This window comes from Peromyscus eremicus, chromosome 23, assembly GCF_949786415.1.
Source record: "Peromyscus eremicus chromosome 23, PerEre_H2_v1, whole genome shotgun sequence".
NCBI lineage: Eukaryota > Metazoa > Chordata > Mammalia > Rodentia > Cricetidae > Peromyscus > Peromyscus eremicus.
In genome coordinates this window covers 40,964,997-40,979,151 of record NC_081438.1, presented here as the reverse complement: position 1 = coordinate 40,979,151, position 14,155 = coordinate 40,964,997, and the positions used below count along the sequence as shown (strand labels likewise).

The 14,155-nt window shown below is 49.1% G+C and overlaps 1 protein-coding gene across 1 annotated transcript in view; it reads right to left on the bottom strand.

Moving 5' to 3' along the window:
• Window positions 1–13,712, bottom strand: part of Kl (klotho) — a 36,089-nt gene extending 22,377 nt beyond the window's left edge. The window contains exon 1 of the mRNA XM_059249830.1: window positions 12,879–13,712. Within this exon, the coding sequence (XP_059105813.1) occupies window positions 12,879–13,712 (834 nt within the window). The remainder of the gene's footprint in view (window positions 1–12,878) is intronic.
• Window positions 13,713–14,155: the final 443 nt, after the last annotated feature.

The following is a 14,155-nucleotide window of genomic DNA, read 5'->3' as shown; positions in this document are numbered from 1 at the left end:
AGGAAGAGAGGACATGCCAAAGGACGCAGACTGAGCAGGATGGGCACCACCCAGGTGAGGTAATAAGGCCATGAGGCAGAAAGTAAATTAATAGAAATGGGTTAAATTAAGTTATAAGAGCTAGCGGGACAAGCCTAAGCTATCAGCTGAGCTTTCATAATTAATAAAATGTCTCCATGTGGTTATTTGGGAGCTGGCTGGCAGGACAGAAAAATCTACCCTCACACATGGCAGCTCACAATTGTCTGTAACTCCGGTTCCAGGGGATCAGACACACCCTCTTTTGGTCTCAGTAGGCACTGCATGTACATGGTGCATATACAGACATATAAGCAAACATACACAGACATAAGATAAAAATAAATCTTTAAAAATATCAAGTATGATCCTGAGAAATCTAGATGAAAAACTACAGTCCTCCTCACTCCCTTCCTCCCTAGCTCTCCTCCTCCGCAGAGGAAAACCCTCGCTGTGCAATCCTGACTTTCTATTTTTTAATTTACACTGCTCACACTCGCTTGTTGTGGACAGTATCCACTGGCTTCCTGTTTTACAGAAGCTAACAGTTTAGCCCTCTTACCCTGACAAATTAGCCTTGCAGGTTTTGGGTTCACTGCCATCCAGTGCAGACCTGTGCCACCATCGGAACTGTTAGTCACAGACGAGCGATGTGGCACAGAAGCCGTCTTCCTAAGTTTTGTTTTCTCTGAAGTTAGTAGCCACACGGCTTTCTCATTTGCCTGGTCTTCGCTGTGCCTGTGGCTCACTGGTCTTACTATTCCCAGCATCCTTCCAGTACAAACTCCCCCGGCTCACATCCACCTGGAGACACACGTCAGGAATCTTCCTCCTTTCTTCCTGCTCTGGCTCTTCTACGTCTTCAACACAGCTCGCCTCCCGGCCAGAACTTCATCATTACATTCCAGGCTTAAACATGGTCTGTGCACACTGTTTTCTTCCTTTTTTTTTTTCACGATTTTACATGGAAGCTATTGTCTAGACCAGTGGGTCTCAACCTTCCTAACACTGCGACCCTTTAATACAGTTCCTCATGTTGTGGTGACCCCCCCCAACCATAACATTATTTTCATTGCTACTCCCTAACTGTAATTTTGTTACTGTTATGGATCATAATGTAAATATCTGATATGTGACCCATGTGGGGGTCTAGACCCCCAGGTTGAGAATCACTGCTCTAGAACGTTCCTGAGACAGGGCTCATGGAAGAGATTTTTTTTGTTGATGTGGTGGTGGTTTTTGTTGTCTATCTGAGAATTTCCATATTTTACCCTCATGAGTAATTGATAGTGTAACACGAATTGCTAAATGGTCTTATTAATTAAAAAAAAAAAAACCACGGAGCCAGATATTGGGGTGAAAGCTGAAAGATCAGAGGAATAGAACAAGCCAGCCACAAGTTCTTACCAGTAGGAAATCCTCAGCCCAAGAGAGAGCTACTTCCTGTATACAGCACCTATATACCTTTCTGTACCCTGCCATCTTACTTCCTCTCTCTGCCCAGCTACATCACTTCCTCTTTCTGCCCAGCTCTATCACTTCCTGTCTATCTGTACAGACCTCCAGACCTCTATGGTTAGCTAGTGCTGGGATTAAAGGCGTGTGTCACCACACCTGGCTCTGTTCCTAGTGAGGCCTTGAACTCACAGAGATCCGGGTGAATCTCTGCCTCCTGAATGCTAGGATTAAAGGTATGTGTTACCACTGCCTGACCTCTATGTTTAATGTAGTGGCTGGCTTTTCCCTCTGATCCCCAGACAAGCTTTATTTGTTAGAGCACAAATAAAATATCACCACATGATAGTATAGGTAAGTTCTAGGTTGGAAATAATTTGATTGATTGATTGATTGATTGACTGACTGATTGATTGGCTTTTCAAGACAGGGTTTCTCTGTGTAACCCTGGCTGTCCTGGAACTCGCTTTGTAAACCAGGCTGGCCTCGAACTCACAGAGATCCACCTGCCTCTGCCTTCCAAGTCCTGAGATTACGGGCATGTACCACTACTGCCCAGCTGGAAATAAATTTCATTGGGATGGCACTGCTCACTGGTCTTTGTGGTGGCCATGAAAATATGTCACCTGGCCCTCCTGCCATAAGGAGCACTTACCTGATGGCACCAGCTGCTGCCTCACTGGGGGCACTGCTGCAGCTGTGCTGTGGCTGAGTTTCTCATTGGCTGTTCCCAAATGGCAGACAGGAAATTTGCCACGGCAAGCCACAAGTCTGAGCCCATGGTCCTCATGTGTGGTGGGATATCTGTACACTGGGTAAAGGTGTATTTGCTGTGATTGATGTAATAAAGAGCTGAAGGGCCAATAGCTAGGCAGAAGATATAGGTGGGATTTTCAGGCAGAGAAAGGAAGAGGAGGAGAATCTAGGTGCTCAGGAGACACCTAGAGACATGGAGAGGAAACAGGAGGTACAAGATGGAAGAGTGGTAACGCCACATAATAGAATATAGATTAATATAAATGGATTAATTTGTTATAAGAGCTAGTTAAGAACAAGCCTAAGCTATAAGTTTTCATAATTAATAAAAAGTCTCCATGTCGTTATTTGGGAGCTGGCTAGAGGGACAGAGAAAGACTCTTTACACTCAAAAGAGGAAACTTCTGAGAGCTTGGAGGCTGATGGGCATGCTCCAGTGTGTGCTTCAAGGACAGACAGCCTTAGGGCACACCGCACACTCTCTACTCCACCAGCTGAATGGTCCCTCCCTCCTAGCCAGAGACCTGCTGGGGAGAAACAAACCATTTCAACACGTTGAGATTTTATCAGACACTGACCTAGTTTCCTTCTGTGCTGCTGTGATAAAACACAGACCAAAAGCAACTTGGGGAAGGAAAGGGATTTTTGGCTGACACGTCACAGTCTATCATGGAGAGAAGTCAAGCCAGGAACCTCAAGGCAGAAACTGAAGCAGAGACCACAGAGGAACACTGCTGACTGGCTTTACACCCCTCCCCCACCCCTGGCTCACTTGGATACCTTTCTTCTACAGCCCAGGACCAGCTGCATAGGGATGGTACTGCCCAGAGTGGGCTGGGCCCTCCCACATCATTAGAAATCAAGAAAACGCCCCACAGACGTGCCCACAGGCCAGTCTGATGGAGACAATTCTTCACCTAAGACTCTCTCTTCCCAAGTATGTAAGTTTGCTGCAAGTTGACCCAAATCAACCCACACTAATGGGGAGTGCAGTATTTGGAGGGGACAGATGGGAAGACCGATTCTACTCTTGGATCTACATGTCAGGTGGGGTTCCTGGGAAAAGAAAGGACACCCCAGTCAGAGAACTGTGAAGGGTCCAGGGTTATTCACGAATGACTCTACAGCAGAGATACAAAAAAAAAAAAAAAAAAAAACCACTGTCGGGCCAGCTCCTCCCTCCTCACAGTAGACCAGCTCCTCCTCACAGTAGACCAGCTCCTCCCTCCTCACAGTAGACCACAGGCAGAATTCAAACAAAAGTCAGTGTTTCAACAGCTAGTAAAGAATATTCCACCAAATTCATGTAGCACTACTCCTTACGCTGATCCAGAAATGTTCCTACATTTCTATTATTTTCAGTTAAAAAAAAAATAACTTTCCACCTATGGGAAGCTCTGTCTCGATGGCATTTAGTAAGATTGTGAATTCAAAGATAAATTCCCACAGGAGACAATGGGCACAGTCTGGCTTAACAGCAATGCACGGGGAGTGGAGAGCCTGCGAGGATTTTAGCTGACTGTAGACTAATCGAAGCCTCAGTGAGGCAGCAGCCAAAACTACCAATGCGGTCTTGTAGGACAGGAACAGGCAGCTGCGTGTTCTGTGCATCTGGACCACAGCTCTGCTCTGTACATCAAATGTGAAGATATAGGCCCCATCCCTGCGGCTTCTGGTCCTTTCCCATCTATGGTTTCCAGATACTGAGTCTTGAATTCACTGTCCTCTTTGGCTTGCTCGCCCGGACTGTGAGAAGCTGCCTCAAAGACCTCCACCACGAGCTGCCTACTTGGTGTGTCCCGCACACCCCGCCCAGCACAGGACTCGCTATTTCCATACAAAAAATGTTACAGGAGCCCAGCTGTGCCCATCCCAGGACACACCGCCTGGGGCTCTTTTCTCTGCTGCTGAGTATTTCCCACCCAATAGACACTGTCTGCCTCAGAAAGCTCAAAGCAGCCTCCACAGGGAGCCCGGCAGCCCTTGCTCTCCCCTGTATAGTTCTCCCCTAACCACTCCCTCCCACCCTCCAAACCCGGCTTGTCTCTCCTTGATCCCTACTATCGTCAGTACTTATTTCTACTAAAGCCTTCGAGTGTTCTAGTGTGACTACCCAACGGTTGTTACATCCCCCGATTAATCTGTAGGTGAGGTAGGACAGGAGCCTTCCCTTGTCCCTCTCTGTCACTTTAAACCCCTGCCATACTGCACCCAGCTCCTCCCAGAGTGAAGGGGGAAGTGGAGGGAAAAGGCACCTGTTGTCCTATGTCAGGTAATGCAGGCTTGGACATGTGGCCCAATTCAAGAAGAGATGCCAAGCCCCCCATGTAACTGCACCTCCCAAGACTCCATGTTACATACAATGGAAGACCAGGGATCTTCCGGGCATATCAGGCAGTGAGAAAGAGCCATCTGTGAGCGGCGGTTTGACTGCAGGAAGAGCACACCTGAGCATGCACTAAAAGGCCACTCCCTTCTACCCCTACCTCCTGGCAAGCATGGCCTTCCCACGTGTAGAGAAGCACATGGCATCCCGGGAGATCTTAGGACAATAAGTGGGGAAAGGGCTGAAGGGGCAGGGCCTGGGGTTGGGATCAGAGAGAAGTGGAACCAAGGGTGGGGTTAGAGTGTCCCCACAGACTCTACAAGCACCTCTTGCCCACTGAGGCTGTGGAGGCACCACCCTACAGAGAGAGCCATAAGCCTGCAGAAAGCGCTATAAATGCACACTGGCACCAGGAATCTGTCCTCTGCTGGAGCCTGTGCTGATTCCATGCCCCGTCTCCAGCATCCATCACATCCTCTCGGGGAGCACTATGGGTAGGGGTGGAGCCAGACAATGCCGACCGCCTTTTCTGCCTAGATCGTGAGGCCCATCCAGCGTTTACATTTGTGCCCTACACCTTCCTGCTGCTGCTGTGAGCTCTGGGGGAAAAGTCCCTAAGAGTCAGGGCCCCAGCATCTAGAAGCAGACTTTTTAGCACACAGGAAAGACTTAGGAAGCACACACTGCCTTTTCAAATATTTAGAAGCTGTTGCCCCTGTCCATTTTCCGTTGCTATAACAATACCATGGTCTAGGGAATTTTTAAAAGAAAAGTTACTTCTCACGGTTCAGAAGACTAAGAAGGCCTAGGTCGAGGAGCTGCATACAGCCATCCCAATGCATCATGGGACTCAGGGCCCCATGTGGCCAGAGACCGTACTCAGCAGGGACAGCAAGCAGAGGACAAACTCTGTTTTGCAACAGAGCCAATCTCGGGATGCCTCATCCACTCCACCAGCAACGCATAAAAAGCCTCCCCCAGGCTCCATCTACTGCAGCAGCAATTAATTCTCAACCCGAGTTTTGGAGGGCGACAAGCATTCACCCCACAGCAGCTGCCCTGTGCAAACATGATTTATTTTATTCTTTGAGAGACAACCAGAAACTGAGCTCTGCAGGTGTTGATTCAAAACAAAAGATGAAACCCAGAGTCAACTTAAGAGGTGTGGAGGTAACACTGAGAGATTCTGGCAGAAGTGAGAGGACCCCCAGAGGGTTCATCCTGGGAGGAAATTTGATGTGGATTTCCCAGACCCTTCCCAACACTACCATTCTATTTGGCAACTAAAAGGGCGCTTATTGACACGAAGTAAGTTTGATAGAAGCACTACATTTAAAGTCTATGTCCCTTAGTGCATTCTGCTTGAAAGGTATACTAGGCCAGAGCTGTGCTGTTTCGTGGATGATATTCTGACAGCCATACATCAAACAGTCTACTCGGACTCTGGCCACACACTTCACCAAATACTTGGGTTTTCTGTAGCCATTGTATCAGTCAAACTAGGACCAGCAAGACACTTGCTAAAACATTTTATATGAGAATAAATCATTTCAGAGATCCAAAGAAGTAAAATTCTATTAAAATAACCTCCAGAAAGACTTCATTCTGTTTTAAGTTCCAAGTTAAGAAGTTAAGTGAGGGCCTGGAGAGGTGGCTCAACAGAGAACCTGGTGTTCTTGCAGAGGATCCGGGTTCGATTTCCAGCACCTACATAGTAGTTCACTTCCATCCATGACTCCAGTTCGAGGGTATCTGACACCCTCTTCTGACTTCTGAGGGCACCAGTCATGTGTGTGATCATATACATAAAAGCAAGCAAAACACTCATACACATAAAATAAAATAAATACATCTTTTAAAAAATAGAAATATTACATACACAGATTGTCACCTCAAAGAGTCATAACTGTGAGAAAGGTCTGTCTGTCTGTCTGTCCAACTCACAAATTGTGACCATGGCGTTAAGTCTTTAAAAGATGAGTAAGAATGTATCCCAAGACACAGCACTAACTAACGTCACACCAGAAGCACTCGATGTGGCACAGGAGCTCATGAAAAGCACACTGTGTGCCCACGTAAGTGTGTGGTAGAAGGATAACTCCGGGGGCATTTCTGCAGAGGGCGCAGGTCTCAGAGCGTTCGATTATTAAGGGCGCTGCTGCTCCTGTGCTCTACCTCACCCCCTCCCAGCAGGCATGCATTCCAGTCTCACCTTCACCTAAATGCTTCAAAAACAGTATTCAGGGAAATAAAGCACCTTTCCCACAGACTGATTATGACGAACTGTGGTACACAACAATGGCATTTTTAAAAACGATGCATTAACTTATGTCTTGAGTGCAGAGACGCCATGGCTGACTACAGATCAGCTAACTACAGTTCTGCTCACTGTGCCCAGAACATGGACACTGACATTTAATCTGCATTTTCCATTTCCTCTTTCTCTCCACCTCAAAGCAACTGACACTTGAACGATTTGTCTTTACTACTTTTGAATTATGTAAATGTGGGAGTGGGGGGTTATCACCCATGCCTGAGGAGGCTAGAGGCATTGGATCCTCTGGAGCTGGAGTTGCAAGTGGTTGTGAGTTACCCAATGTGGGTGCTGGGAAGCCAACGTGACTGATCTTCTGCACGAGCAGCATGTGCTCTCAACCACTAAGCATCTCCCTAGCCCTGCCATCGCCATTTCAAGAACATCGGTATGATTTGGAAATCATTTCACTAGTTCTTTTCCTTGGCCTTGACTTTAACCTCCAGAGAACATTGTGTTTAATCAGGTATGCATCGAGACGCAAGTCAAGTGCCGCGAGAGGCAGTTTAACTGTTTCTGATTTAAGTGCACACTGAATTCACCATGTTCTATAAAATACATTAACCTTCAACCCAGTTGATACTTCCAAAAGCATTTTCATAAGAGGGAAATTCCTGAAGTGTGGCTTGGAAGTACACATTGTGTATCATTTGAATGTGTGCACGTTAATTACTTGGGGATGAAAATTCAACTAGATGGCAGAGTTTTCTCCAATATACACTCAAGTTAACACAGACTTCACCACTCACCCCATTCTGAAAACATCTTCGTGATGCAGACTTCTGGCAGCTTCTCACTGGAAGTGGTTACAAAGGAGCCACAGGGCGATGACCTTTAACAGCTTGCTCTGACTGCCAGATTTTACCTACTCAGTGTAGTTTCAGATTAGGCTTGGTTTCCCCCATCCCACCAGAAGGTGGCTACTAGACAGACACATGGACACAAGGCACAGCTTCCCCAAGAGCAAAGTTATAAAAGCAAAGCTAAGCCACTGACTAGCTGGAATGCAACTCCAGCACCCATCAAAAGCAAATTAGGTTGTTTTTTGTTTTTAAGATTTTTTTTTCGTTTATTTGTATGTGATCTTACTGAGATTATGTGCATCATGGTCATAACCCACAGGAGCCCACAGAGGCCATAAGAGGGCTTCAGATGGCCTAGAACTGGAGTTACAGGCCATTGTGAGCTTCCCTGTGGGTGCTGGGAACTGAACCTCGGTCCTCTGTGAGAGCAGTAAGCATTCACCCCACAGGGCCAGCCATCTCTCCAGCCCCAGGTTAACATTTAAGAAAGAAGCAGATGAAGGGAACAAGATTTTCCTGCTTAAGAAATTGACCAGCTACAGCCGGGCATTGGTGGTGCACGCCTTTAATCCCAGCACTCGGGAGGCAGAGCCAGGCAGATCTCTGTGAGTTCGAGGCCAGCCTGGGCTACCAAGTGAGTTCCAGGAAAGGCGCAAAGCTACACAGAGAAACCCTGTCTCAAAAAAACAAACAAACAAACAAACAAACAAAAAAAAAAAGAAATTGACCAGCTAATGGGGGTGGGGCAGGGGGAGAGAGAGGAGGGGGTGAATTAAACACAGAGACTGTGGTAAGAGGCACCAGAGCATCATGGAAGAAAGAACAATGTTCAAGTGTGAGGCCCAAGGGGTATGCAAACTGGTTTTTAGGGAGTGGGCAGGATTCTAGACAGCAGGGATTTGTGCCTTTCACACACAACAATGCTTCTTCAGAATACACCCATCAGGCCACATGGCAAGGAGCAAAGGATTAAGCCAGGGCACTACTGAGGCAAAATCCCAGGGTAGCCTGAGCCCCAGTCATATCATAGATATAGCTCAGTGGTGCAGTGCTTGTCTAGAAAGTTCAAGGTTCTGGGGCTAGTCCCCAGTGAGACACATGGAGAGGAGGGAGAAAAGGAGGGAAAGAGCAGGGACAGGGAATGGAAGAGTTAAAACTGGGGCCTGACCAATTGGAAGAGCAGAATACCACAACACAGATGGTATGGTAGTTTGAATGTAATTGGCCTCCATAATCTCATAGGGAGTGGCACTATTAGTAGGTGTGGCTTTGTGGAAGTAGGTGTGGCCTTACTGGAGGAAGTATGTCACTGTGGGGGGCGGGCTTTGAGGTTTCCCATGCTCAGGATACCGCCCAGTGTCTCGGTTCGACTTCCTGTTGCCTGCAAGATGTAGGACTCTCAGCTCCAGCTCCATGTCTGCCTGCATGCTGCCATGCTTCCCACCATGACGACAATGGTGAACTGTAAGCTGCCACCCCAATTAAATGTTCTCTTTATAAGAGTTGCCATGGTCATGGTGTCTCTTCACAGCGATAGAAACCCGAACTGAGGCAGATGGGGAAATGGGAGTTTGGTCTCGGGCATGTTGCTTGTGACTGCCTTGCCTACTAGCTAGGTAGACAAGACTATCAGAGTCAGATGCTCAGAGAAGTCCCAGCTGGAGACTGAATCTGGCTGCGTGGGATTGCGGGGCTGGGGGAGTCCCAAGACTCACACGGAGGGCTTCTCCATGGGAGGCCCCAAGACGGAGCTCTGGGTCGTCCACCAGGCACAGTGGAGGTGAAAGGAACGTCCAGGGTATCAAGAAAAGATGCACGGGAGAACGGGTGTGCTGGCTGCTTTTATGCCAACTTGGCACAAGCTAGAGTCATCTAAGAGAGGAAACCCCAACTGAGAAAACGCCTCTCTAAGATCAGGTTGTAGACAAGCCTGTGGGCATTTTCTTATTTGGTGATTGACAAAGGAGGGTCCAGCCCACTCTAGGTAGTGCCACCCCTGGGCTGGTGGTCCTGGATGCCATCAGAAAGCAGGCCGAGCAAGCCATGAGCAGAAAGTCAGTAAGCAGCACTCCCCACCATGGCCTCTACATCAGTTCCTCTAAGTTCATGCCCCAACTTCCCTGAATGATGGACTACAAGCTGAAACAAACCCTTTCCTCCTCAGGTTGCTATTGGTCCTGTGTTTCATTCATCACAGCAATAGAAACCATGAGGCGGTGGGGGATCTGAGCTCAGGAGTTGATTCAAGAAAGTAAGGGCAATGGTTTAGAAATGGCTGTGGTAGATCAGCCAAAATGTGAGCTTCGATACCAAGACGTGTAAGAAATCCACTCTGAATGAGGAGGGGTACCTTCGACGTGATTCTGGACCTCTTGGAAATCCATACGCATAACAAAATCTCAGAGGCACCCTCAGATTTGACTTCCCAACTACAGACTTTGGGGTGGGGAGCGCGGTTATCAAGAGCCTTATCTCAAGAGCCATGAAAACTGAGATGTCTGACTGCCAGCCTGAGGAAGAAAGCTTATCCTGTTGTAGAATTCAGATGAGCAAAGTAGCCAGCCAGCTCCATGCTCTGCAGGGAGCCCCTTCCTTCATCCCATCTCACCCCACCCCACCCCACCCCAAACCATGTCCAAAGTCCAAGTTCGAACCAGGAACCTGCAAAATAATTTACAGAGACCTCCACTGTGAGCAGGGCCTCAACTTGCAGGAAGTTTGCCCAGACTCAGGCTCTCCAAGTCATCAGAAGGGGATTTGAATCCCTATGAGGTGGAGATCCCAGTCTCCAAAGCCCACCTGGAGATTAGAGGAAGCCCAGGGAGAGATGTTGGCTCACCATATCTTTCCCAGCATTCCACTCTGAAATGCAAATTAATACTCCAGGGGCTCAGGGCCCCTAACTCTTCCCCAAACCATCAGTATCTAAACCGAAAGTTCCTATTACCAAAATCTGTGCATTTTAACTTTTTCAGATATAGTAACCCCTCCATCATACAAACACCGAGAAACAGCCCCCAAAGCTCAATAAAATCATCCTACACAATGGCATTCATTTGCGACCCCTCACTTCTAATAAGGTGATGACTAAATTCTAAACCCAAAGGAATTAAAAAATAAAATTAATATTTTACAGTAGCTGGGGTTTCATGTGTGACATCAGCAAAAATGAGCCACGTGCCTGTGGGTTACTAATTTCTCATGGCTACAAAGTCCACTGCATTTCTGCAAAGGACAGTTAGTGTTTGGCAACCTTTTTGTGTAATTCCTCAAAAATACACCTGCAAAGTTAACCACAGGACTGACAGGGAGCAGGAGAGAGTGTTTATGCCATCCTTCATGTTATAAATGATCGTTAGCCCCAGAGTAACAGTTGCCCACTTGCACAGACACGGAGTTTATTGTATGTTCTCTAAAAACCAGAATTTGCATGATTTAAATTGTAAGGAGTGAGTCTTAAGCTGGACACTAATCTGCTTCTGACGTGGACTGATAATTTGTTTTTTTTTCTTCAAAAGGTGGTACAGTCGTCGGTCCCCCCTTCCTTGCCCGCCTTGATTTTTGTAGACCAGTCTGTCCACTGAGCTGATCTGGTTCAGGGCTTGTTGGTTCCCTGGTTCCCTTAAAAGATGAGCATATTGACAACACTTAGGAATCACTATTCTAAAAGTGCCAGTATAAAAAGATACACACCTACACGAAACCAAGATCACAGGCAAACCCAGATTTTGTAAAGCTGGCTTACAATGTCATTTAGCCAATATGACATGACCTGCAGCTCATAGCAAGGAGTCAACTCAACAGGCCAGCGCTGTTCTGCCTCAACTGTCTAAGAAGCATACTTTAGAGCAGTTTGTTTTGTTCTGTTTTTAATATGAGAAAGTATTACTTTCTTGCTAACAGAACCTTTCATGTGTTTGGTTGTTTTTTGTTATATTTGTTTTAAAAACAGGATTTCATTTCGTAGCCCACACTGTCTAGAATTCACTGTATGGCCAGACTGGTCTGGAGCGCATGGCAATTCTCCTGCCTCTGACTTCAAAATGCAGATTATGGCTGAGTGCCACCATTCCTGGCTTGGGTGTTTTTGTTGTTGTTGTTGTTGTTGTTGTTGTTTGTTTGTTTTTGAGTGGAAGATTTGTATAGACATTTTAGTAAGGATGGGTTCAGAAATGTAAGATCTTATCCATGGCTGTTTTATGTTAATTTAAATAATCCCTTTAAGTCTTTGGAAAATAGCTCTTAAAAATGAGTACCGATGTGATTGGCAGTTTACAGTATTCAGCAAACACATGAAAAGATCTTTAACTCCACCAGTAACGAAATGTGAGTTTTAAAATGACAAAACCATAGCCGGGTGGTGGTGGCACTCGCCTTTAAATTAAAAGTGTTTAGAACAGGCCTGGCTTAGCCGGGTAAAGTGCCTGTCGGGTTAAAAAGTGTTTAGAACTAACCTTTAGCTTCAAGGTATTCAGAACCACTGGCTAAACCTGGTAACTACTTCCCCCGTGAGGAATGCCTTCAACTAGAGACAGCACTGTGACAAGACAGGATGTTGGTGAAGCCACAAGCTGTAGTGAGTTGGTCCTGTGTTTCTGTGCCCATCTTGCACTGTGTAACGGACATCTTCAGTCCCATGGTAATTACTGTGGTGGAGGCAAGCCAGTGCCTATCCTACCCTGCCTCAGAAGGGACCTCTAAACACAGCTTAAGCCCAAACAGCTCAGGAATGCACTAGATGCAAAGTAACCTGTGGCACTAGCAAGACGGATTTTACTGGATTAACACGGAGTTCTTGCAGGGTGCAATCAATGTCTGTCTACAGCTTGTGGACAAACGCGTTGCTTTCGCCCACCCTCTTTATTCTGTCCCCGCAGCTACTTCTACAAATCTTCCCCGCCCTTATTTCTAGAAACGTCGCAACACCCAGGGAAAGGCGCTGGCTTATTTACTCACTAAAGAGAGTCCTGAGTCCTTTTCTAGGGGCCCTAACGCGCGCCTGCGCGTGGACCGTCAGATTTCCCTCCAGTTTCTAACTCCACTTCTAAGGGGGAGCCCCGGAGCTGCCGAGGGGCGTCTCCCTGCGAGGTGTAGGTCCTGGGTGATCTCGTAATGGGGTACAAGTGTGGCTTCCTGGAAGTGGCCCTGGTACTTCTGAGGCCCTCTGTCCCCCAAGGTGACCCCCTGCCTGGCCCCTCGCACTCACCAGAAGCAGGTTGTGCGCAACCAGGTACCCGAGCCTGGAGCTGCCCCGCACACCCGGGGCCAGGCGCCCCGTGGCGTACCCGTGCCAGGCCACCACGTACGGGTTGTCAATGGTGATCCAGTACTTGACCTGGCCACCGAAGTGGCGAAAGCAGAGCTCGGCATAATCCCTGAAGTGGTCGGCCAGGGCACGATTGGCCCAGCCGCCATAGGCGTCCTGCAGGCGCTGCGGCAGGTCCCAGTGGTACAGGGTGACCACCGGCTGCACGCCCAGCTCCCGCAGCCGCTCCAGCAGCCGCCGGTAGTAGCGCAGCCCCTCGCGGTTGGGGGCGCCCGCGGTGCCGTTGGGGAGCACCCGCGCCCACGAGATGGAGAAGCGGTAGTGGGTGACCCCTAGCTCACGCAGCCCCTCCGTGTCGCGGTAGACGTTGTTGTAACTGTCGCTGGCCACATCTCCAGTGGAGGGAAGAGGAGGCGACGGGGCACCCGACGGCGCCACAGCGACCGGGGAGTCGCCTGGGGTGACCGGAGGGTGATGGGTGAACGTGTCCCAGATAGACGCGCCTTTACCGTGCTGTCGCCAGCCGCCCTCGGTCTGGTAGGCGGCGCTGCCCACCGCCCAGAGGAAGCCGTCGGGGAAGGTGTCGTGGAGGAGGCCGGCGGCCTCTGGGGCGGGAGGGCGCGCGAAGCGAGCCCAGGTCTGCGCGCCCTGACCTGGCTCAGCGCGCAGGCAGCGGGCCTGCAGGGTGAGCAGCAGCAGCAGCGGATGCAACGACAGCAGACGGAGCAGCAGCAGCAGCCGCGGCAGGCGGCGAGGAGGGGCGCGGGCCGGCATGCTGCGGGAGCGGGGAGGGCACCGCGCAGCGCCCCTTTACCTTTATGTCCGCGCCCGGCCGCCCGTCCCCCCGCGGTGCCCACCCCCGCTCCTGCCGCCCGGCGGCGGACAATGATTACCCAGAGCAGGCGCCGCCCCCCCGGGCCTGGTAAGGGGGGCGTGTGGGGGTGAGACAGGGGCTCAAACAGCCAAGGTGCTGGAGAGATCACCACTGATGTCCTCGGGGACGTCGGAGAACAAGCACCTGCTGCGCCCAGCTCGGGGAGCAGTGCATCCCACAGCCCACATCGTGCATCCCGCATCCCACAATCCCGTGTCCTCCATCCTGGGATGTTCTCACGTCGCCCACTCCCCCACGCCCACGCCCTTTACCTTTCCGGGACTAGTGTTCATGAAGGACAGAGGCGGCTGCCCAACTTTACAGGACGTTTAGAGCCACAGGG